Below are 24,355 nucleotides of genomic sequence, written 5' to 3'. Positions count from 1 at the left end.
TTTACAGCGCACAAATAGTTCACAAATTCATTTAAAGTATAACTTTTGGCAGTTCCTAAATGCTTGAGCAAATTCCTAAATTGCAAAAATCGTAAAATCTATCTATCTATCTATCTATCTATCTATCTATCTATCTATCTATCTATCCATCGATCTATCAATAATATACCAAATATATACAAAGTTTGAGACACACTGCACTGGAAAAAAAAAGAAAAAAAAAAAATGACAAAATGTGTTACTAATTCACCTAATGGCAATTTATTTGTCAAAATGTGAGTACCGTGTACTTAAGACATGCTTGAAGTATGGAGTCCCGAGGGAATAAGGAAAAGAAAGCTTTGACAAAGCTGAAAGGAATGAAAAGAAGTGCACTTCAAACACAAACTCAAATACTCTGCATCTGGAGTCATAGTACTACGCCAAAAGAAATGAATGGTGTGACGTAGACTAGAGGAAGTGCCGCCCCCGTTCAGCGACTATCTTCAAACAGTGTTCAGTTTCAACAGTCCTAGCGTTGCTTCAATGAACGCGCCTGTCTCGATGTCATTCGTTGGCGATGACAGAGCACGCTTAATTTCTGCACGATCCGTGCCGCGCGTTGGAAAAACTGCATCTTACCAAAGAGCGTGGAAATATACTTGGACATTTTACATACAGCAAAAGTGCTTCTTCGTGCGCTGACTTGGTTGCTATTTTCTCTTCCGTCTTTTCTGGGACCTCGAATGTCAGTGGAATAATTAGAAATACAGCGTTTGCTTTAACTCTCTTCTTCGTCCTCGTAACGTCAACGACGTCGCGTTTTTTCCCCTCGCTATTGGCTTGTGGTGGTTCACTGGAATATAAGCGCAGTGAGTCTGAGCTGTGAAGGGGCATTCCTCGCGCCGAGCTTGGATCTTGACCGCGCGCGCTGCAGCAACGGCCAATCTATCTGTCTATCCATCATCAGGCGCGCGCTGGACATGCAGGTTTGCAGACAGTTACAGCTATAAAGTTATTATAACCAATGAATGTGATACTCAGTTATATTATTTTCCTCAAAAATTGCATTTCAATGAGAGAAATCACGTCAACGCGATGTGAATTTGAATTTTTTCGGAGCCTTTCTCTGTGAGAGACTTTTTTTCCGTTACGATGTACTTCGAATAACCGACCATTTACCGCGCGCGCTCGTTTTTGTCCTGTTTAGTAACGATGGCCAACGAAATTCGCTATGACAATCGGAATATTGTGGAGAAATACCTCAATCACAAACTTTTAAAGAGGGGATATGTATGGAAACTTCCATCTACAGGGGAAGAAGATGACACCTTCAATAAAGGAGTAGAGGACTCCTCTCCAAACTCTGACAGGAGGCTTCAGGCTCCCTCAGCCGGCGGGGGTAACAACTCTGAATGCCTGATAGCTCACCGGCTCACCCGTTCAGAACCTCATTTGAGGCTCTACCGGGTGTTACGAGAGGCTGGAGACGAGATAGAAAGGATATACCAGCGTGAATTTGAGGAGATGTCCCACCAGATGTCATTCAGTCCCAATGTAGCGCAACGCAGCTTCTTAACCGTGGCTGAAGAGCTCTTTAGAGACGAGGTGAACTGGGGGCGGATCGTGGCTTTCTTCGAGTTTGGTGGGACCATGTGTGTGGAAAGCGTCAACCGGGAGATGGCGTCCCAGGTAGATAATATTGCACACTGGATGACAGACTACCTGAACGGGCCTCTGGAAAACTGGATCGAGGAAAATGGAGGTTGGGTAAGTTTATGGTCAAATGGTCGTGACCTTTGCCCAGTCATTCATTACTTAATCTCTGCAGCTGAAGCTTAAAATCATAATAACACGTTCTTATTAAACACCACAGACCCATGCCGTGTTGTTTACTATCACCTGTTAGCAACCAAAGTATCACTTTCTTAGCAAGGTTTGATTCTACTAAGGAAGGTCACATCAGATTGTTAAAGACCACGTGACATCCAAATTTTGTGCCTTTTTGCTTTGTGGTCTCTTTATTCCTAGTGCACTGCTACACACTGCCAAAATTGGGAAATATACAGGAAAAGGGACTAAAATATCGATGATTTATTCTGTACTACAGAGTTGTGTCCAATCAAATTCTCTCTAACAGTTAGAGAAAGTCCTTCCTCCAATATCACCTTTGCAAATCATGTTTATTATGACTGTGATCTAGCTAAAGGCTATTAAATATTTAAAATATGTCTCGTCCAAACTTCCTGTTTTAGTAGGAAGTATGTTGTCACTAGGGAAAAAACGCAATCCTAAAGTGATTCATGGGGTCTTTATGGCATACAAGTTGAGTAATAAGACTTCAGTATAAGGCAATGAAATGAGTTTAACTCATTGTGTCTGCTTTGCTATTTAGTAGAATGGGTTAGTTATTTGAGTGGTAGTGGTTTGAGTTTAGTCAGCTTGGTTTTTGACAGTTCAATCAAGGTGAAAGTGACACTTCAATCTTTGTAAGCCACACCCCTCTTATGTCATGTCAAAGAGAGAGTTGTTTTTTCAGAGTGTATACATGCTTTTTCTCAAGGACATGTGACTTTGTTGCATGCTAGGTCATATGAATTCTTAATGATTGTTTGGTTTTACATAATTACAGCACAGGTGGAACAAAAAAAAATATTTTAGGATCAAATGAAACATTGTCAGGTAGAAAGACAATTTTTTAAAGAGATAAAGATTGCTTTTGCTTGAGGTTAAGCCTCGGAGAGTTCATGCTGTGATTTACTAGTGGGACAGTTTAAAGAATTTTAATTTTTGTGCCTGAAGACACCTAGGTAGGGTTGTGGCAGCTGCTCGTAAGCCTCATATCCATTTGCAACATTTGTTTTAATGACTTATTAAATTAATTAAGTGCATTTATGATAATAATTAAATTGTATTATAATCATTATTAATATTATATATATTAATAATGTATTAATATATTAATATAAATAATTTCTTATCAAAAAATAAATAATAGAAAAAATATATATGTATGTATAGGATTTTTTTTAAATAAAAAATGTTTATTTTATTTTTATAACAAAAATGTAGAATTTTTTTTTATTTATTTTTTTACATTTTAAAAAGTATATGTATGTATTAATACATAAAATGTAAAACAGCACAGAAGATAAAAAGTTTACTGTTTATATCATTTTTCTTCAAGATTGAAGTCGCCCTATTGGCTTGCCATTTTTATTCCAATAATCATTCCTGGTTGGAGACTTTGAAAAAATCATTTGTTTATGGGTCATTGTCGATGCATAAGGTTCTTAAAAGTGTAAAAAAATAATGGAGATATAATTTAGTTTTATTAAGTGTTAACAGTAAGATTATGTGGTTTGTGTAATCAATTAACACTGCTTTTGTCATTTTTTACAAGATAGACAAAATTTGTCACCAAAAAGTCATTCAGTTTAACCAAAATTTCGGTTTTACCGAATGACACTTTAGGTTGTATCGAATGATAATATTTTCAAACAATGAAAACAGACTGATATCGAGCTAGCTAGCTAGCAAAAGGACAATCAAACATTTTATATTTCGTAGTTTAGTAGTTTAGAAGTTTTTAAAATATTACAACATTTACCATGTTTTATATCAGTTGTACCGAATGACCTGATGTTTCAGGACATGCGTATGAGCAAGTGAAAACATGAATTTTTCAGATAGTTAAGAGAGAGTTAGTTTGCTTCAGGATCATGTGGTCCTGTGCAGGTGTCTAAATGATGTCACATCCTGTCACATGATATTGAACGCATGACTTGATCCAAAATGGTCTCTTTATATTGGTTACTCCGAATGACATCAATGAAATTAATTTTTCCGGACATTCTTTCTCATAACAAAGCAACGACTTCTACACATAATTTTAATACCATTGCACTATTTTAAAATATGATGTTATAAAATCATGTCAGAATAAAAAATGTATACATTTATTAGATTTTTAGATATTTTAATCACAAATGAAACGGCTGTACTGGCCTTTGGATGGTTAAACCGAATGACCTTTTAACACTTCGAAATCTTTGATGTCATGTTTTTATTATTATTAAGGCCTTTAGACAAAAAAAAAAAAAGACCCGTCATGTCATTGAGCCTTATATGTGAATTCACAATTAATTCAAGTTTAATGGTGCAACACTCAGATAGTTTATAGTGCATGTTTCTTTAACGCTACCACTGCACTAAAGGGGCAGTCACACTGCACTTTTCATTCCATTGACTTCCATTCAAACGCATGCAAATGTGTCAGACCGGAAACGCAAGCTTGTGTGAAAAGTTTCACATTTCACAGCATTCAAAGTTCAAGTTTGGTGAACTCTAACCTGCAAATTCGCATCACGTGAAGACGACGTGCGACCAGTAGAAGAACGATTCGTCATGGCATGACCTCTTGGCTGAATTAAACAATGATATTTTTGCAGTAAAGTCGAGTAGGTTGTATATTATTACATTTTGAATGTATTACAAAAAACGCTGTAGACCTTGATGTCACATCACAAACGTTGCAGCATCCGATGATATTATTCACGTTCAAAGTCTAGTGTGACAGTGGCTTAAGTTGTAACTTACTCATGGCTGCATTGGCTGGTGCAGTGGCTCAACTGGCCCCTGGTGGGTTGTCTCTGAAAAGAAATGAAATCTGGCACGTGTATAAACCAAGTACATCCATGAACGTCCAACTCCCCAGTCAAAACAAGTAAACATTTTTATTCCTTTTTTTTTCTATAGAGCCCTTGCTTTAACACTATCCTTCACTCTGACTGCAGTGCTTCTCTGCTGAATTATTTACAGTATAAATTGATGCAGCCCATCATGGTTGATCCTGTATGGTTGGACTGACTCCACCCTATTCATACAAGCGCAGCATCTCAGAGCCCCAGTCTAAGATGAGGACTGGAGAGCATCTGTGTCCTCCAAATCATGAACTGAACTACATTATGCATGTGTAATGGGGGTGTGACGAGACACGAGAACGAGACGAGACGAGATTTTTGCACAATGTTTTTAGGAAATCCTCAATGATGAAATACATGACTAGAAAAATAGTCTGCAGGTGCATTTGAAATGTTTTAATTAATCCTCTTGTAATGAATGTCATTTCAGTTCTACTTTCTGAGTATGAATTATCGTATGCAGTAAAATACAACAATAGTCAAGCACTGTAAAAGGTTTTGCCACAAACTCAACTGACTGGCTTCTCTCCTGTATGATTTCATATGGAACTGTACAGACCTTGGAACTGTACATTCAATTTCCAATTCAATTCACATTTATTTGTATAGCGCCTTTCACAATACTTATCGTTTCAAAGCAGCTTTACAGAAATTGCTTGTCAGCATTACAATTTAGAGTACTCTGTTATCAGAGCTGGCTGTGTCCATGATTTATGAACTTCTAAAACTTCTGACCTCCTAAGTGAACTCCTTTCTAGAAATTGATTATAGAAATAAAAACAGTATTAATAAAAATGAATAACACAGTTTTCTCTAAGTCTTATTAAGTGCAAACAATAAGTGCAAGTGTGCAACCATAATCAAAGTACTCTCCAAATATTCAAAGTGCAAAGAGAGACCAAATTTTTCTTCAAGCATGATACAGAGCTGAGAGATGGTTACAACTACACAGCCCAGCCTAAGATAGCTTTCATATTGAGAGATATTTACATGCACCACGGAGCCGCTTTCAGAATGCGGAGTATTGAAATCGCATTTGAATGCGTGCCCGCGTTTTACTTTCGCTTTCGATTTTGCGATTGCGCTCACTCTTTGAATAGGGAGCGGCGGTGCTGAGCACGTATTCTACAAGAAAAGACATTTAATAGACGCTTAGGCTCTGTTGTGCAACGAATCCTCCGCCATGGTCTCGTCAGTCATCTTGTCACTCACGTGATCAGTGAACTCTGATTCCTGATGCACTATGTACGACTCTGCAGCTCATTTTGGATGCGAGACAGCAGTTAGCCATTTTGCATGGCACGAGACAGCTTTTCACCTCGACGTCACATTTTAAGTGTGTAATGTATGGCGAAATGGTGTTAAATTGCATCTCTAAATTGAATCTTTTCTCTTTTCCTTCAAATATTCAGCCATGTGAGCGTGGTATTATGAGAGAAGGTACAGTCTTCTTCAGACTGCAGACTAGAGGTTAGCCTAGTTTCTCCACTGTCTGGTACAGCTGTGCAGGTGGCCCAGCGGAGCCATTATTCCTGTCTGGACGAAAGGTGTGCTGGGGCTGAATTAATGATGGTCATTACTCACCACATCTGCTGCAGGTTAGACTGACTCAAATGGCCTATGATAAAGTGAGGCATGGGGAGAGCTTTTCAGAGCGACCAGCGTACACAAACAAGACGCAAACCTGCTTTCCTTATTTCATTCTCTGTCTGTTATTTTAAAGGTCAATTGTAATTAATAGATGGTTGACCATTTTATTATAACTACTTAGTGATTTATGACTGTATCATCGCTGTCATTCCTTTATGTGAAGAGATGCAGTGCAATTAGGACACAATTAGCAGAGAAGCATTTTAATAAGCCTTTACATGTCCCTGCATTATTCACAAAGCTCAGCACTTCTGTCCAGAGGCGATGAATGATTTATTTATTTCATTTTGTCATGAAAAGCACATCTAGAGTTTGCACTAAGACTGTTATTGCTGAGAGAATTGGTTTGCTCGTGAGAGTTATATATTACACCAAGTCTGTCATTAACAGCTTCTTTAAACGAAGGAATTGTTTTGAAGTGCTGAGAGCATTTGACGTTGATATATACTCGCACAGGGGATGCTTCCCGCTTGATTTCCTCTATAGTTAGTAATTTTAGGGGAATCTTTATTAAGTTACTGATAATGTCCCAATAGCTTACCATCAGAGCATTGGTGCTGTTTAGGCCTGTTCATTTGCCTACGCCTCATACCAAGAATGCATTTAAAACCTTGCTGTGTGGAGATTTATAAGGGCTTTTATCTCAAGAACAGAAGCATCAGTGGGGATACAGCCAGTAAAAACACTACTATAAGCTTTACTTGAATGTATTTATGATCTGTTACTCTGTATAAAGTTCAAGAGACTCAGGTAACGAAAGAAGAACACTTCTGCCTTTGCTAAGCGTATCACAATTAAGAACGTCAAGTGTTGTGTGATATTCATTTCCCCCATTAGAAAGTCCTCCAATGTGTTAGAAGGGCTTCCTATTTGCCCTAAATTGGTCAGATGGCTTCACGTCTCTGCCAGAAAGAAATGTTCTCTCCACCCATGGTTAATCCCAACTTATTATCCTCCTTTTGAATTAATGTGATTCATTAATCCATGGATAAAGTCTGTCTGTGGAGAATATATGATTCAGCTGTACCGCAGCGCTCTGTCTTATTGCTATTTTTCCAGGCCCCCTGCAGGGATACCCCGTTTACCCGGCATGCCTTGGAGACCATTGTCTTAGCTACTGTCACAAGTTGAAACGGACTTTTAAATGCATGTTCTGTTCATGTAGATGATCTTTTGTTTACAGTGATACAATTATAGACCGCTCTAGACATAATTAAATTGGTTCTGTCAGCCAATTTAACGTAGCTCTTCTTAAAGGGTCATGAAACCCCCTGTTTCAGCAGCAGTCAGTTCTCACAACAGTTTTGAAAAATGCCTATCATAGAAATTCAATGCGTGCTGTCATGAATAATTAAGCAAGGCGTCTTCTCTTAGGATAAGGACACGAAGTCTAATGAATAATTATGAGACACTGATGAGTCATCACCGTACTATAGTACAAGAAAACTTTGACACAAAGACAAACTGGAAGTTGAAAATAGTGCAAAAAGGTTTAAAATTAAATAATTGTCTCCTACACTCAAAACTAATGGATGGTAACATTCACTTCTAATTCTAAAATCTCAGAAAATTTGGTTTAGGGTTTCATGACCTTTTAATGATGGAAGTTAAAGGGTTAGTTCACCCAAATATGAAAATTGTGTAATTTATTACTCACTCTCATGTCGTTCTACACCCGTAAGACCTTTGTTCATCTTCGGAACTCAAATTAAATATTTTTGATGAAATCCAATGGCTCAGTGAGGCCTCTAAAAAAAAACACGACTTTTCAACAATATCTGATGGTCGATTTCAAAACACTGCTTCGAAACTTATGAATCTTTTGTTTCGAATCAGTTGTTCAGAGCTCTAAAGTCACATGATTTCAGCAGTTTGGCAGTTTGATATGCGATCCGAACAACTGATTCGAAACAAAAGATTTGTAAAGCTTCAAAGCAGTGTTTTGAAATCGGCCATCGCTAGATATTGTTGAAAAGTCGTTATTTTGTTTTTTGGTGCACAAAAAGTTTTCTGTATTCTCTGAATCTGAGCAGAGTTGTCCTAAACCTGTCTGTTATTACTACGATTTGTCACTATTACATTGTCGAAAAATGCAAATGTTTAAAATGCTCTGCTATGTCATCTTTTATTACATTACAAAGAAGTATGTTATATCTCATGCATTTTAAAGAACTTTTTAAAACGGTTTAATTGCTTCTTTAATGTGTTTAACAGAAGCTGTAGGAGTGTAGGTCCGTTACCTCCTTCCAAAATTTAACAGCACTGCACATGGCAAAATAGAGCAGATGCTCAGACATTTAGGACTTCTGGTTTGCAAAATGCTTAATGAGCTTTCTCATTACTGTGTAACCGCTTTGAGCTAGCTCATTTAGCATGCTCTTTTCCCCCCACTCTCAACAAATTGATGTTTACTGTTGTCTTAATTGCCATGTTACTGTTGAGGTGTAGGTAAAGATGGAGCTCTGTTGGTTTGGTTAACTGAGATCAAGTGCAATACTTAAGTGGGGCGTTTGCACACTTAGTGTCCCAATGCACAACATTTGCTTAATAATCTCTTGCTTATTGTTGAGATTGAGTTGAGCTATTATGATTAAGTCAATCAGCAGTTTATGTTAGGTTCCACTTAAACCTTCATATTGTACTATAGTTTTATCCTTGTGACTTCTGGAGGCAGTCTGGCACATGGCATGTATTGTTTAACTCCAGCCCCCATTCAGATAATGAAATCAGTCCGTGTGTAAGTTTGTTTAGACAGACTACAATTGCACAGGTGCTCACCCACACACCACATACCTGCGGTTCATTACAGGTTTCTGGCTGTGTACAGTATACTGCTGATTCTGATACCTTAGAGGCATGTTTGACCCCACCTGGGTCTTTTGTTAGTGGGTGTTGCATTTTGGGGCGTTTTACAGTTTGAGTCAAAGAACTTCAAAAGCTCTAGCATCGCTCTGGTATTCATTTTTCCCTAACGTGCCTCCTACAGCCCTTTCAAGTGACACTGTTTATGAAAGCGATATCGACACGAAAGACAGACCGTGGAAAAAAACAACCCAGTCAAAAATGGAGTGCAAAGAAAAGAATAGTGTGTCTCTTTTTTGACATTCACTGATAATGGCTTCAAACAAATCTGCTGTGTATTTTACCGTTGCAATGTACATCTGTGCCTGTGAAGGTGCCAAGAAATGTTGCAGAAGAAAAGAAATGTGAGATTAAAAAAAGAGGAAATGGAGGAGGCAGATGAAGAGCAATAAAAGAAATCAGGAAGGATGAACAACTGAATAGGTGACTGTGTAAAGAGTATGTTTTGTTATTGTACCTTCCTGCCCAGCTGCTATCAGGTGGGAAAGGTTGTGGCTCCTGCTCCTGGGGGGCAAGTTAGGGCTCCAAGGGTTTTTCTGATTGGCTGCCCGAGTGCTGCATCGAGCCTTTGACCTCAAGGCGAAACCCTCTGCTGGGTGTGTCTGGAAAAGAAGTCTGATGTTTGGTGGAGATGCAGGGTTTTATTTTAGGGATGGTAGTTGTGGGAAAATAAGGATTCCCTTGCAGGTGTGGTCTCCTTGGTTTGAGAAGCCAGATTCTATACACAAAGAGTCACACAAAAGTCGTTAAGTGAGACAAGGGTAATCGCTCAAATGATTAAAGAGAGTCTGCTGACAAAATTATTCATCATAAAACCACTTGGAAAAAGTAGGTTTTCACTTTCCCCTCGCCTAAGCATCTTTCTGTCTTCTGAGGATTATAGAGAATAGAAAAAAAATGGATGTGAAAGGTGAGTTCAGTGTGAAAGAACATAGGGGTAAGCACCGAGAAAATCTTCATGTTGAAGAAAGCCAAAACATATTTGTTGTCCTCATCGATTTCTCGCTATTATTCACTGAAACTCTCGGTGAGTCAGAAGAAAACCTGAAAAATGTCTCAGCCACATTTATGTTTTTAGTTATTGGTTTCCCCAAGGAGGTGAGAGACTTGCAGAGAAAGTTAAAGGGACATTCCCTACATATACACAATGTACTTGTATTCACTTTTTACATTTTTGCTTGTTCTTCCGAAACATCAGACTCTCTGTGGACTTGTGTCGGACTTCTCCAATCATTTCATCAGCTTAAACCCACCCCCTCCACAACCATTCATCTTTAAGTGCAATGCCCACATCTCAAAATTCAAAATTCAATCAACAACCCATCAGGGCTCGACAATAAGGACTACCGGGGCCAGCGTAAACGTCGCTCGGGACAGTGGACGCAACTGTCACTTGCCCGATAGGGGCAGGGCTGCATCATGAAAATGTATCACTTGCATGTGTTTAAGCCATGCCAATTTAAATATTCAAGCTCAAGAAGATGCGAAAGAGAACTCAATTCAGTAGTGTAAGAAGTTTTGTTTGCGCACACGTCCGAAGCATTTGCCCAGAAAACCGCTTCTCAGACTGTCTGCAAATGCTGAATTGAGCTCTCTTTTACATCTTTTTGTGCTTGAATGGACATATTCACACAAAATTACATCAAAAAATGTCCTTCTCGGTGAGTAGGGCTGTGACGGTAGGCATGACAACCGCCCCACCGCGGTGGTGAAGTTGACACCGCGGTCGTGGAGTGTGTGTGTATATATATATATATATATATATATATATATATATATGCGATCTCAGAGGTAGTGTTAACCGAAAATTTTCCGTCATTGATGGAATTTTTTTTGCAGTGACAGAAAAAATCTGCAGCCCATCCGTCATTTTGACAGATTATGTAGCTTGTAACTGTAATTCCCACCCCTGTCCACTTGGTGGTGAGTGCGCTCCAGTGTGGCAGCAGAGCACGAGTTCAGTCTCCAGAATAAAATGAAAATGATGCGCTTGATTACACACAGACAAGCACCCTAGTTTAAGTCAATTTTATAACAATAAAGTTACTAATGCATACTTGCATAATTAAGTTTTGTTATTTTTCTTGCTGACTATAAGTTTATGGTCAACGAATGGCTTTTCTGAGGTATAATGTTACGTGACATTGTTTGCAACACTGATGACTGACGTGATACAGATTTCGGTAAGCTACTTTATCTTTCAACATTTTTTTTATTTTCATTCGTTTATTTCGTTCTGTACAGTAGTAAAGAGGAAAAGATGATCGTGTTCACTCACAATCCGTGCCAACTGTTTAAGATGAAAACTGAAAAGTTTTACGATCCTGTCCATCAAAATGACGGCGAAACACAAGTCTAACGCAACCTCTGATATAATATAATATAATATAATATAAACAAAGTCCCTGCCCATTTTTTCTGGTAATTTGTTACACTCGGATGTACAATGTTCACTGCACAGAAGAAAAGATCTGTCGCTACTTCCGTTTCATTGCAACTTCAATGAGATTCTGTTTAATGTATAGCACAGTACATAAATTTAACCATTATTAGGGCTGGATAATAAATCAGAGATAATTGATTGATTGTCTGTTACTGGCTTTCTTTCTTCCCAGTTTTAGATAAACCCTGATATCAACTGTTTGTGTTTGTGGACGTGTAGTTATTTGGATAAGTTGACTTGTGATTGATCAAAGTGATGTGCTTGCTGATCAGACAGGCTTTTGTATTGGTTTTGAGTTTTGTCTGCCTTTGATGCTGCAATTTTGATTTTGACTTTCCTCACCCTTTTGATATGTGCCTTGTGATTTCAGAATTTCTTTTCTTTCCACAGACCTTTTTACTTTGCACCTGGGCACTGTGGAATATAGAAACAAAGACAAAGGAGGAGGGCAACACATGCTCATGGATGTTTGCCAGCATATATGGTCCTAATTCCTGGGTTAGGGCATCTGTCTAGTGGACTCAGTGGCCCCTCACCCCCAATGCATTAGATGAATGGCCGGATCATTATCTCCTCAGAGATCTGTATACCCCAAAATGCAGAAACACTGTAGGAGAGCTCACTTGCTAATGTACATCAACAAATACTCACTGTTTGGTGTGCGAATTGCACTGATCAAGCTCATTGATTAGTGAAAATGTCATTGTGAGTTTACTTGCAGTACTGCAGTCAGGACCTGTGGTGCCTCCTCTGGCTATCAGATCGAGGGTAAAAATTGTCACTTGCTTGTTTACAAGAAGCTTTCTTCCTTCTGTAGATTTGGAATACTCTACCGGGCACACAAATCGGATTTATTTTTCAGAGGAAAACAACTCGTTCCCCTCTCGATCGCAACTGATTCAACCTCCCACACAAAAGTTGTCAGCTATGACAGTTGGCTCATAGAAGCCCTTTGCAGTAAATCCACATCTGTGTGTCTGCCCCCTGAAAGAAGCCATACACTCTCACAAACATGTGACATACGCTGTGCAATAAAACACAGACAAAGGATCAAGAATGATTAACAAAATGGACTGCTCGCAATGAGTTGTAGATGCTGCAAACACAGATTGAAATCTTATTGATGAGACAGGTTTGTTTACCACAGAGCTTTTGCTGCTGGGGTCTTAAGAGTGTATGTATGCAGGTTAGAGTTTTGTTAATGGAATTATAACAAGCTCAGAGTATGTTAAGGGTTTCTTTCTTTCATTCATTCTGTCATGCCTCTGGTGATTTCAGTTTTCTGTAGTTTGTTTTTCGAGTTGACTTTAGAGGGTATCCATCGTTAAACCAAAGCCTTTATTTATTTATCCATTTTGTTAGATTCACCCTCTCCTCAGGCTGCAGTTTTGAAGAATTCACCCTGATCTTCCTCACTGAACTGCAGGAGTTTTTTTAGCTCAGGGACTTGATGTTGGACTAAAGACTTTGTTGGGGCACTCTTTTGTCTCTGTGCTTGTTTGGCATAAGCGTGGCTCAGCATGTCCAACAATGCACTGCTCTTGTCTCCTCTTTTGTCTGGAGGGAACAAAATTCTTGGTGGCTTTTAAGCTGTTCAGGGTTGAAGCCAAGTATTTCCCCCTCTTGGTACCTCGGGGTCAGCCCTGTCCGTCGCTTGCCATCTGCTTCTCGGTTTGCTTCAGGCATTGCAGGCCCTGTTGATCTCCTCCTTATTCCCCAAAAACCATTCCTACAACTCATCCAGCACGAGCCATCATAAGTTTCAACATGCTTTTCTTGTACAGTATGTGTCCTCACTTAACTGCTCTCCCAGGGCATTAAAATGAGAATGGCAGATCTCTCACCTATGTACTAGGGGTGGGACAATAAATTGATTCATCTCGATTTGTGGATTGATTCCGATGAGATGAGATTTTCAGAATACGTTGCGATTCTCTCTTGAATCGATTCTGAGCTTAGTTTTTAACAGCAGATGGCACTCTAGGCGCTCTAGTTTTTAACCGCACACTCAAATGCTCACGAAGAGGAGCGTACGCGTGTTCGGCTATGTACTTGCAACTCAAACACCCTTGTAATTCGCTTCAACCTTTTCGAACTTTATGAATGATTATTTTAAAGAAGGTTCAAGTGGTGCGTCTAAGGAATTGGAAGCAAGCAGAGTACGGCTGCTTCTAAAAACACGCAGTGCCATCTGCTGTTAAAAACTAAGCTCTGAGTCAATCCAAGAGAGAATCGCTATGCATTCGGAAAATCTCAGGATCGATCCAGAATCATTTCTCGATACACGATGCAACGATTTATTGTCCCAGCCCAGTGTAACACTTGTTTTTCTCTCCTGACAATTAAAATGTCATAATTGGATCTTCCAGTGAAAAGTGAAAAGAAACTTCTCAACGTCACAATGTGGAAGAAAGTATCTGCTGCTTCTTTAGTTTTATTGTGACTTTTTTCACACAAATGTCCTCTTATTTCTGGTTTACAGAATTGGGAGACATTCACACAATGCATTTCCAAGGAACCCCTGCTGAATGCTAATAAGATGTTATTTCAAGATAGCCCAAAGTTTGAGCAGTGCTGTTTCCAGATATGGCAGAATCAAAGCTAAGATAACTCAAACAGTAATTATGTATTTTAGGTTCATCTGACGCAGCTTGAATTATTCATGTAAATTGGGAAAGAGGCAGTCTTTGCCTGTTAACGTTATACACAGCCTGCCTTTAAGTTTAAGACTCTCATTAAGGCATGTTGATCTAGATCTAGCTTGTTAAATGCAGAGAATTCTTTGTCCAGTGAGACTTTATCCCCTGAGTTTGACTTTCTGTGGATCTGGTTTGAAAACCCCTTTCCTATTTCATTCAGCAGAATGGAAGTGAGGTCCCCATGTAGTGTTATTGCTTGAACATGTGACTGTGAGCTGCAGCTCTGAAAGGCATTAGCGCTGCCTCTCTCCACACTTGTCAGCAGAGAACCTGTGCTCATTCATTTTTGATAGGGCGGGTAACCTCAACACTAAATGTTCTTCCCTCACAACACACCCTAACATAGATTCATTACAGTCCAGTCAGATGTCAGGCAAGAGATGAGGCATCCTCTCTAGTCGTGCAATGACAAAACAGACTTGCTGGGAAAAAATATGCAGAAATTTACACATATAAAGACTTGTTTCCTAAGATTATTGTTCTACTGGCCTGCATGATTTATCTTGCCAGCGGCTAGATAATATTTATTGCTGATATCTAAAATCAAACAAACAAATACCATTTTTCACAGCAAAAATGGATATGCAATTAAAAGAGTTGTTGCACTGTTTCTAGTAGTGAATCATTCTGAGGTCTGAAATCATGCTGATTTTGATGCTCAAGAAACATTTCATTAATGTTGAAAGATTTTTTTTCAGGATGCTTTGATGGATACAGAATTCAAAAGAACATCATTTGAAGAACAGAAATGTAAATCTTTGTTATAAATGTCTGTAGTGTCACTTTTGATCAATTTAATGTGCCTTGTTGAATAAAAGTATGAAAAATCTAATTGACCCCAAACATTTAAATGGTACTTTTGACATCTCTACTATCAGCATAATTCTATTACAGTGGAGAAAATTACACTGAGAGTACTCAATGGTAATTTAATACACTGTAGTGAATAACAACACTGATACATCCTCTTTGCATTCATACTCTTTTTACTGTCCCATCTGTTCCATTGAGCCTGGTCATCCTGCTGCTGGGGGAATTCCCTTGCTGACAGAGTGATGTTTACTAGAATTAGGGATAGAACCAATACAAAAAGACATCAGTTTTCCACTTTGTCTTGCACACAACATCAGTCCAGCCATTCAAAAACTGTACTGTTAGTGGCAAAGATCAGAACAGGAAGTGTGAGATACAACCTAATGGCTTGGATGAGGATGGGGTGTGTGTGGGTTAGTTATGAGGAAGCCAAAAGCACATTCCCAGCAGGCTGAACACAGCTGGGGAGCTGAATGCTTGAACAGCAGAGCTTCGAGAGCCAACCAGCCATCAGACGCATGTTGTAATTCCAGCCTTGTGATTTCCCTGCATGTTGACCACATGTGGCTACATTTCAATATGAGTTACATCACTGTAACGATTACTGGAATTGATTCCAAAGTCTGCATGTGTTTATTGTCAGCAACAGTGCAAAAATGAATCTACAAGTTTAAAATTATCTTTCTGTGGCCAAGGTGGGGAAGAAGACCCAAGAAGTCATTCTAAAACAAGTAGCAAGAACATCGAAATCTGACTCTTCAGAGTTCTGAGATGAGAAAGAATGCCTTACTTTTTTACTCAAACTATTCTCAGGTGGAAGTATCAGAAGGGCTTTCAAAGTGTGTTCAGGTCTTGCTGAATTAATGAAGCAAGCCTTCTGGTGCGTTCGAGTTATGAGTTGAGCCCTGAGTTTCTGATGTAGGATCTATATTAATAGTAGATTTGTTCAAATGAATTAGTTCTTCATTCACAATGACACCATCTAAGTCAAAACACCATTGTGTTATACAATTACAATTTACTGCACCTTCATAAATGAAATAAAAACAAAAACCAATGCAAAAACCCCAGATGCTCATTCTTTATGCATCATTATGCATCACAAATCTGGTTGAATTTTATGTAGAAAAGGTTGCTTCAACCAAAGTGATTTGAAAGCACCTGATAAAGTCATAATTATGACTTTAAATACAAACTTTCCAGGAAGAGTTGAATGCACCAGTAGTTTAGTGTGGCCAGATAAGGATTTGAAATGTAATGTTAGAGGCAGAGAGTTTGGTTTTGGGGCGGAGGAAGATTCTAGCTTCTCTCACGGGTTGGGTCGGTCCTTTGATGATGGCAGATGGGGACTGAAGCACCTTTCTGATGGCGTAGATGAAAGCGAGGAGATCTGTCACTTTCCAGTGTAATGGGGTGTAGTGGGAAGTCATGTAGAAAACTCTCACACTCTCTATACAGACTCTCACGTGGCTCACATACTTTTCTCACGTTTTGTCCAAATGGGAACATGTGCACATATGTATCTCAAACACACTGAGATTCATTGCACTTTGAATGTAGCATACTTAACCTGTAACTTTAAAACCATTCCACTAGGGTTGAATGCATTGAATCTACACAAGCCTTAGGTTTTAAGTATGCCAAACATGTAGGTGAATGCTGCTGAGCTCAAATGTGCCAGATTTATTGGCACCAGTGTGTTTTGAGAGGGTGTTCGGCACACAGTCAATACTGAAGCAATTTTCCCCATTTTCTCACTGATGGGAGAAATTAGATGTCTAGACATGGTTCATGGCTGCAATAATCAACTTGCGCAAACAGTGCAGGAAATCCACCAAGCAGCTACATCTTGTCACCCTCTGCTGAAACTGAATGGTTCTCATGCTTGTGCAATTTCTGAAATTTTTAAGGGGTTTATTAAAATCTGCTTTAAGAAAAAGAAGAAAAGACAAGCATGCTGTTGGTTGCTAGGTAACATAACAGCATCGACTACAACGTTTATGGTCGATTTATTTACAGCAGTTGAGGACTTCTTTGGTTCTTCCACTGTTAGCCCGAAGGCACAACTTCAATTTATACTTCAGTGATTTGACTGGTTCAGTGGTGAGTCTAAACAGTGTTATTGTTTTAAATACTGTGTGAAAAAGAAGAGGATGTGCGTCACAATATGGAAGAAATGATAATTAAATAACCATCTGATCATGGACCAAAAGAAATAGACAAGCATCGATTAAGTTTTCGTGCACTATATTCAAAGTCATCTGAAGCCATTCCTTAGCTTAATGTGAGGGACAGAAGAATATTTACATCGTTAAATTAAAGTTCACGGAAACTCGTCTTCCCTCCGCTGTGGCTGTCAATCATTCAAACAGTGTGTCGCATTCGGTTACAACAGTCAGCACGGTAAAACTTTCTCCGATATGATATATTCCCATTATAATACTTGATCTGTAGATAAAGAGCTGTGGATTTGCTTAAAATGTCTTCATCTTGCTGGAGATTATTGCTGTTTCTAAATGAGATCGTACTCGCTACCGGGTGTCTGTCATGTCAATACATGTTTATTACATTATTAATACATGTCGCTTTATTTCAGAGCATTCACCACAGAAAAAATAGACTTGTGCAGAAACGATCGCTGCACTGCTGCATACGCATGGAACGCATTGCCGGACATGTTAACATGGGCATGGAAAACATGTCCCAAAGCTTGCCTACTCTTCTAAACACTCAAAAGTGTGCACTTTTTCTTCACAAAAACAGTACATACTTTTAGGGCATAGTATAAGTAGGCGAATTGGGACGCAGCATGTGTGAACCTGCCGTTAATGCTCCAGTGGGTCTGTACCCAACATTATTGCCTATGATTGGATTATTTGAAACATTCATATTCTATATAGAGTTTTCTTCTTCTCTAAAACATTGTTAATGCTTTGTTAAAGACAACATGGTAAAACATCATATCAAAGAGCCGTCTGGAAGACCACGCAAATACACAGAAGTAAAGTCATTCACACACATACACCAACAGCGCTCCAATGGAAGAATGGGGGTTGGCACCAGGGACAGAGGTGGCAGATGGGTGATTTAGCATGCAGGCAGCCTGCAGGGGGACCCTCCATCTCCCCTTCTTCTGCATGCTGATCAGGAGGAGGAGCAGGAGGGCAAAGACTTGGGAACAGAGGGAGACGCATAGCAACACACTCAAAGGCTCGACTGCCCCATATGACTGTTTGTCTACCAGCTCCTTTCTTCCTTCAGTCTTCTCGGAGGCTCGCGCTGTTGTTTGCTTTCTCACACAGCTGTTTGATATTTAGGGGTGAGACCCTGCGGGCCCGATCTGTCGCGGCGCTGTGTGGTTTTCTTACTCTTGGGTTTCTTTAGAGACAGTTACAAAGTGTTAACAGAGATAGCTAATTGATGACTGAAGTTCAGTGTTTCTTGCCTTGTTTATATGCCTATGACTAATGATCTGGTGTCCTGTAAACAGTGATGTCCTGCAGGCTGACTAGACAAAAGAACGATGCTCGCTCATTAACTAGGGATCCATGACGAGACACGAGGCTTCTAAAGCTGGCACTCGTGTGATCCCGAAAGAGGAAACCACAGAGCGCAGACTCTGCCATGAAAATTTTGACCTCTGTCATGTGGCTTCCATTTTCAGACAGGATTCACACACCCGCCTGACCGATGCTGTATTTCCTTCCATTCAGCTCAATAGTGGGATCGTTGTCGCCGAATGTGGGACTTTTGCCAGCTGATTCAGTTTGGCCTCTGTCACGTTCTAAAGCACAATGCCCTGGACGTATCCGAGACCCACTCCAGTTCCTGTTCTGAATAGGTCTCGTATGATGTAATGCATGCAGCAGGGCTGATGTGTCAGTGGTGGGAAAGGAAGTCACTTGGGCTAATGTAATTATTAACGGTATGCTATTTTAAAGTGACACTTCGTTAAAGTTAACCTGAATGGAACACTTGTCCTGTTTAAGGATGGAAAGCTTTTCCATTTTATCATTAACCACAACAAGTTGTTGTGATCAAAGTTTTACCCTTTTTTCCGTTCGAAATCTTTGAGGTGCTCATCACTCATTATGAAAGCAAGAGCGAACTCCCACAGCGTCTGTTCGGCAATTTCAGTGTACATTTCTATGGTTTCAAAACTCGATTTTTAGCCAAATGAAAAAAGGACCAAAATACTGTTTTGACGCGAATGCAAATGAATGCAAAAGTACAAAATCCCCCTTTCTGCAGCGCTCTCTCTGTTCTGTTTACCTAGTAGCTGAACATTGAGAGATTGAAAGTCCCCTTTTGGTATTCCCCTGCAAAAGGAGAACAAAATCAGATATCCAAACTAACTGTCAGGGTCTCAGCGGGGCACATTTGAGCACTAAAAACAGTAAATGAACGACTTCAGTCACGTTCAGTTTAACCTGCTTTTGTGTTGGATGCTTTTATTTTTAAAATATCCACGGAATGATCATGTTTTGACTGATAAAAGCAGTAACATGCTGGAAACAAAGTTTCATTTGTTTTAAATATTGGGTTTTAAATGATCTAATAAATGTTAAATTAACAACACAGCTTCACCAAAAACCAGACATTAAAGAGTGTTAAATTATGACTCTTAGATACGCGAGTAATGTTTTCTCAGATCTTAGGAGTGTGGAAAAATTGCCTGTATAAATACGTCTCCGCTTGTTAAGGAAAATAGTTTGTTCCGTACCTTTATCTTTGATGTGGTCACCAGGCTTTTTGTGTTGGCGTAAAAACATCTTTATCAAGGATTGCACTAACCATCTCTATCCGCACAACACCCAGAAACAGGGACTTTGTGTCAGAAAGTGTAAGTAAACACCTCCTTGTTCGGTTTGGTCTGAGAACTTTCTTGCTAATTAGGCTTTCTGGCACCTGCATATCTCCAGAGAGAATTGTATCAAAGTTAGGGTGACACAATTTTGTCAATGTTTTGATACGGTCCACAGGTGGGCCATGGTGGCCTGATTCCAACAGGGTCAGAACAGTGTCAATGTAGTGACCTTAAAGTGCCCCTATTATAGATTTCTAAAAAAAATGACCTTTTACGCAGTGTGTAATGTAGCTGTACGTGAATGTAAACAGTCTGCAAAGTTGTAAAGCTGAAAGTGCATCATAAATAAAGTTATTGTCTCTCAAAAGAGTCGACTCCAAACCGCTTAAACGAGTCGTTTGTAATTCGAATCACATTTTTGCGAAGTTCACACGTCACAAGTTAAAACATTTGCATAATGACCGCCTACGTTCTGTGTGGACATCCTGCGAAAACTTGAACCCCTCTCAAACGCTGTAGCTTGTTCGTGTGGATAACATGTCGACAAGACGCTGTGCTCTGCGCTGTGAAAGGAAATTCGGTTTATTTTCACTGCCAAAGGATGAGGCTGTACAGAATCAGTGGTTAAAGAAGGGGCAGTACCTATTTGGACCAACTTGCTTCTCAGAATCACAACTTGTTAGTATGATTAATTATTAATGTATATATTTTATACCAAGTGTTCAAAATACATAGTTTTGTGTTTTAGCTATATTGTTTATGTCTCTGGCTAACTCACGTTATTACTGTCTTGCTGAAATACTTCAGCTGAGGGACACTATTATCTAAAAATGTGTCCATTATTGCAGATTGTCTTTCGTTCTTTGAGTAATGATAAAGGATGGAGAAAGATTTGTTTTATAAACTTTAATGTTACGTCAGTCATTCACGTTAGTGCTCAGCTAATGTTAGCGCTGTTATTGATACTGTTAATAATACAGTTCCCACATGTGCACCACAATAAATTAGAAATATACACATCGGTCTGTTGATGGACAATCACTTGTTAATGCTGATGGTGAGGGATTACAGTTGCAACATCTCATAATGTACGTCAAACTGAGTAGCGTATCACTGAGAAAAGTCCTGCTCAAGTCGTCCATGCAATGGAGGTTTGGGTTGAATAACTAGTTCTTCCAATATTTCATCATCGGACTCGCGCTTGGATTGATATGGTAAAATCAACGCCATCGTTTCTGTCTTTACAGTGTGTACATCCGCTGAGCTTTAGGAAGCCCCCTTAGCTGTAAGCGGTAGATTAATCAGAACAGACTGGGCTGTCTGGCCAATCAGAGCAGAGCAGGCTTGCGGAAAGGAGGGATTTAGAGAGACTAATTTATCCGCCGAGTCGTTTAAGAATCATTGAAAATGTGGTAATATATATTATGAGAAAATAAAAGTGTTTTTTGACCTTTGATGCATATAAACCTGTTGTCGGAGACCTCCTAAACAGAATTAGGAATCTTTCAAATAGCATAATAGGGGCACTTTAAAAGTGACTTTAACTTGTTTTAAAGTTGTGCAGTCTAAACGTCTCTCCTTCTAAGGAGGATTTTTAAGCTCCTCTGCCCCTAAAATGTTCCCCTACGTGATTTCCACAATAACAAAGCCAGATTGTCTTACACCCACATCAATGCATTCCTTTCATTCCTGTCTTGGAGGCCAGGCTAAGATCAGCTGATAGAGAAAAAGAGAGGTTGTTGAACCTTTCCAACAGAGGACTAGGGGAAAAAGGGGTGGGAGGCGTCCGCGTGGGTGGTAGATCTGTGTTGGAGGGGGTGTGGGTGTCGAGGGAAGCGGGTGGCAGAGGAAGAGAGAGCTGATTAGAGAGCAAGTGGGGTAGAAGAAAGGGGGAGACGGAAAAGCACTTCCAGAAGGCCTCCAGCCCATGAGCTAATGCTGTAAAAATCTTTCCTTTTTTCTGCTGTTTGCAGGACTGAGGTTGGGGGCGGGCTTTGCATCTGAACCTCCCACGGTCATCACCCACACTGTCTCTGTGGGCAGATATTTGACTTTCTCTGGTGTATTGCTTCTCGTTCTTTAACGGTATTTCTTTTTTACTGACTCTGTCTATCCCAGAAGAACATTTTATTGGTTAATAAGGCTGCTCTGTCATAGCATAAGAATTTTTCTGCTCCGACAATGTTTTCACTAGCAATGAACTCAAATATTATGCAATTTTTGAATTTGCATGATTTAATATTTTTATATTTCACATTTTAAAAGGTTAATTTTTATATGTTATCATTTTATATTTATTTTAAATATATTTACATTTTCATTAGATTTAAAGTTTTCTTTACAAAGAAATTTTGCAATAGCTAGAATTTTTTTTACTGTAAATAATGGCATATGTTACCCACCAAAATTTTGGGGTATTTTTTTTTTCTTTTTAAAGAAATTAATACTTTATTCGGCAAGGACGCATTAAATTTTATCAAAAAGTGACAGTAAAGACTGTTTCAACATTGATAAGAATAAAAAATGTTTCTTAAGAACCAAATCAGCATATTTCTGAAGGATCATGTCATGTGACACTGTAGACTGGAGTAATGATACTGAAAATTCAGCTTTGCCAGCGCAGAAACATTTTAAAATATATTAAAATAAAAAAATTAAACAAATTGTAATAATATTTCACAATGTGTTGTTGATCAAATTAAAGCAGCCTCGGTTAGCATAAGAGACTTTCAGAAACATTACAAAAACTTACCAACCCTTAATTTTTGAATGGTAGTGTACACTTATTTTAGTAGTACCATTGTCTCCCTAACTTCTTTTGAATAAAAGGAATAAAATTGGATATAAATAAGTCAATTTCTGGCTAACTAGAGGTATAAAAGCATTGGGATGGCATAGCTCAGATAATTCAATCCTGGAAGAATTTGATGAGAAATGTTTGAGATCATATTGAAATCTAACTTATGCAGATGTCGGACATGAGTGCAGTTTGTGGACTCTAGAGTAGACACATAAGATTACTGAGGTCTTTTTTACGAGAACAATCTGAAAAACAGGAGACCTAAGCAGAAGTCTCCATTTGTCTACATTTAACCTCATTGCAGTCTATAAAAAAACATCTCGTTTAAATTGAGATCCTTTGTATTTTCTTGCCTATGAAAAGTTTCTGTATTTTTCTCTTTTCACTCAGTGGCTTTTTTGGCCTCTTACAGAGATTATGTCTGTGGAAGAGTCAGACGGTCTCCCTTTTTCCTGTACGCTCCTTTCTGGAAGTGTGTCGGAAAGCTCAGATGAAAGAATGTAACCCTGCCGGGGTTGGTGGTTGGAGGGGGGGGAAGTTTCCCTTCGACTACAGCAGAGGCCTGCACTCTCTCTGAACTTTCTCTCTATTTTCATGCCACTGTCCTTTGTGACGTTGGGCATCGATTTTTATTCCTGTGCCCACAGTTTTTATCACATTCATTTTGTCTCTCACTCTGGTTCCTGTACAAACAATGATTACCGCCGCTGTTGCTGAGCAGAATTCAAATTATACCCATGCGCTAATGCACCAACCAGATGCAAACACATGGCAGACTTGTTAAGGTCTTCATATCTTCCAGTTGAAGCTAAATGGCCTCAGCTTACACGCTTTGCTTAGCTGCCTGTCTACTCGTCAGATCATATCAAAACCCATTCGTATAATCCCCTTTTCCAGAGAACAGGAGGCTGAATTGCATTGGTTAATAAGAGTTCATGGAGGTCATTGCACTTATATAAATCTGTAGGAAATGAAAATGGCACAGTGAAAACATTTTAAGCTGTCTAGGACACAAATTATGTAATGCTCTTGGAGAATCTGTGTGCATGAAGGATTCTGCACACATTTGTTTGCATCATGACATCTGCACAAAAAAGCTGTTTTTGATGAACTGCTCACTAGAGATGGCGCAATACCACAATTTTGGCTTCAGTATGGTACCCCAATCTAATACTGTAGTATCAATATTAAATCGATACCATATAGGGTCTAAATTTTGGTGCGACTATTGCGCATAATTTCTCGTAGGTTAATTACTGCAAATGTTTATTAGCAAATTATTCAACACAGATTCACATCAAATCAGTAATTTGAGAACTTTTTTAGTGAGAAGTAATTTCAACAATACTGTGTCTCCAACCTTTTATCTCTCAAAATGAGCAAGTTGCTTGCATCAAAAGACATCTCGTCTGCAATATATAAGCGAGCGACGCAATGCGATACAACACGTTTGCCTGCGTTTCGGGACGGCTGATGGAAATCACTTGCCCACATCTTTTTAAACCTAGTTTTGGGCGTGTTGAGTGAGATTCAAATGCATTATCCATTTTGTATGTTGTCACATTTGCCGGTTTCGCGTCAGTTTGGGTAGCACACTGC

The 24,355-nt window shown here is 39.1% G+C and overlaps 1 protein-coding gene across 2 annotated transcripts in view; it reads left to right on the top strand.

Moving 5' to 3' along the window:
- Positions 1–302: 302 nt before the first annotated feature.
- The window catches only part of bcl2a (BCL2 apoptosis regulator a), a 62,468-nt gene continuing 38,415 nt past the window's right edge, over positions 303–24,355 (top strand). The window contains exons 1-2 of one of the 2 annotated variants that reach the window (XM_048175543.1): positions 303–1,749; positions 12,028–22,485. In XM_048175543.1, coding sequence (XP_048031500.1) covers positions 1,195–1,749; positions 12,028–12,153 — 681 coding nt within the window. In that variant the 5' untranslated portion in view covers positions 303–1,194 and the 3' untranslated portion in view covers positions 12,154–22,485. Of the gene's footprint in view, positions 1,750–12,027; positions 22,486–24,355 lie in introns of those variants that run through there. The other variant, XM_048175542.1, reaches the window with a different exon arrangement.

This window comes from Megalobrama amblycephala, linkage group LG22 (assembly GCF_018812025.1).
Source record: "Megalobrama amblycephala isolate DHTTF-2021 linkage group LG22, ASM1881202v1, whole genome shotgun sequence".
Classification (NCBI taxonomy): Eukaryota; Metazoa; Chordata; class Actinopteri; order Cypriniformes; family Xenocyprididae; genus Megalobrama; species Megalobrama amblycephala.
The sequence above is the reverse complement of the archived record's forward strand: the minus strand, read 5'-3'. Positions and strand labels throughout refer to the sequence as shown.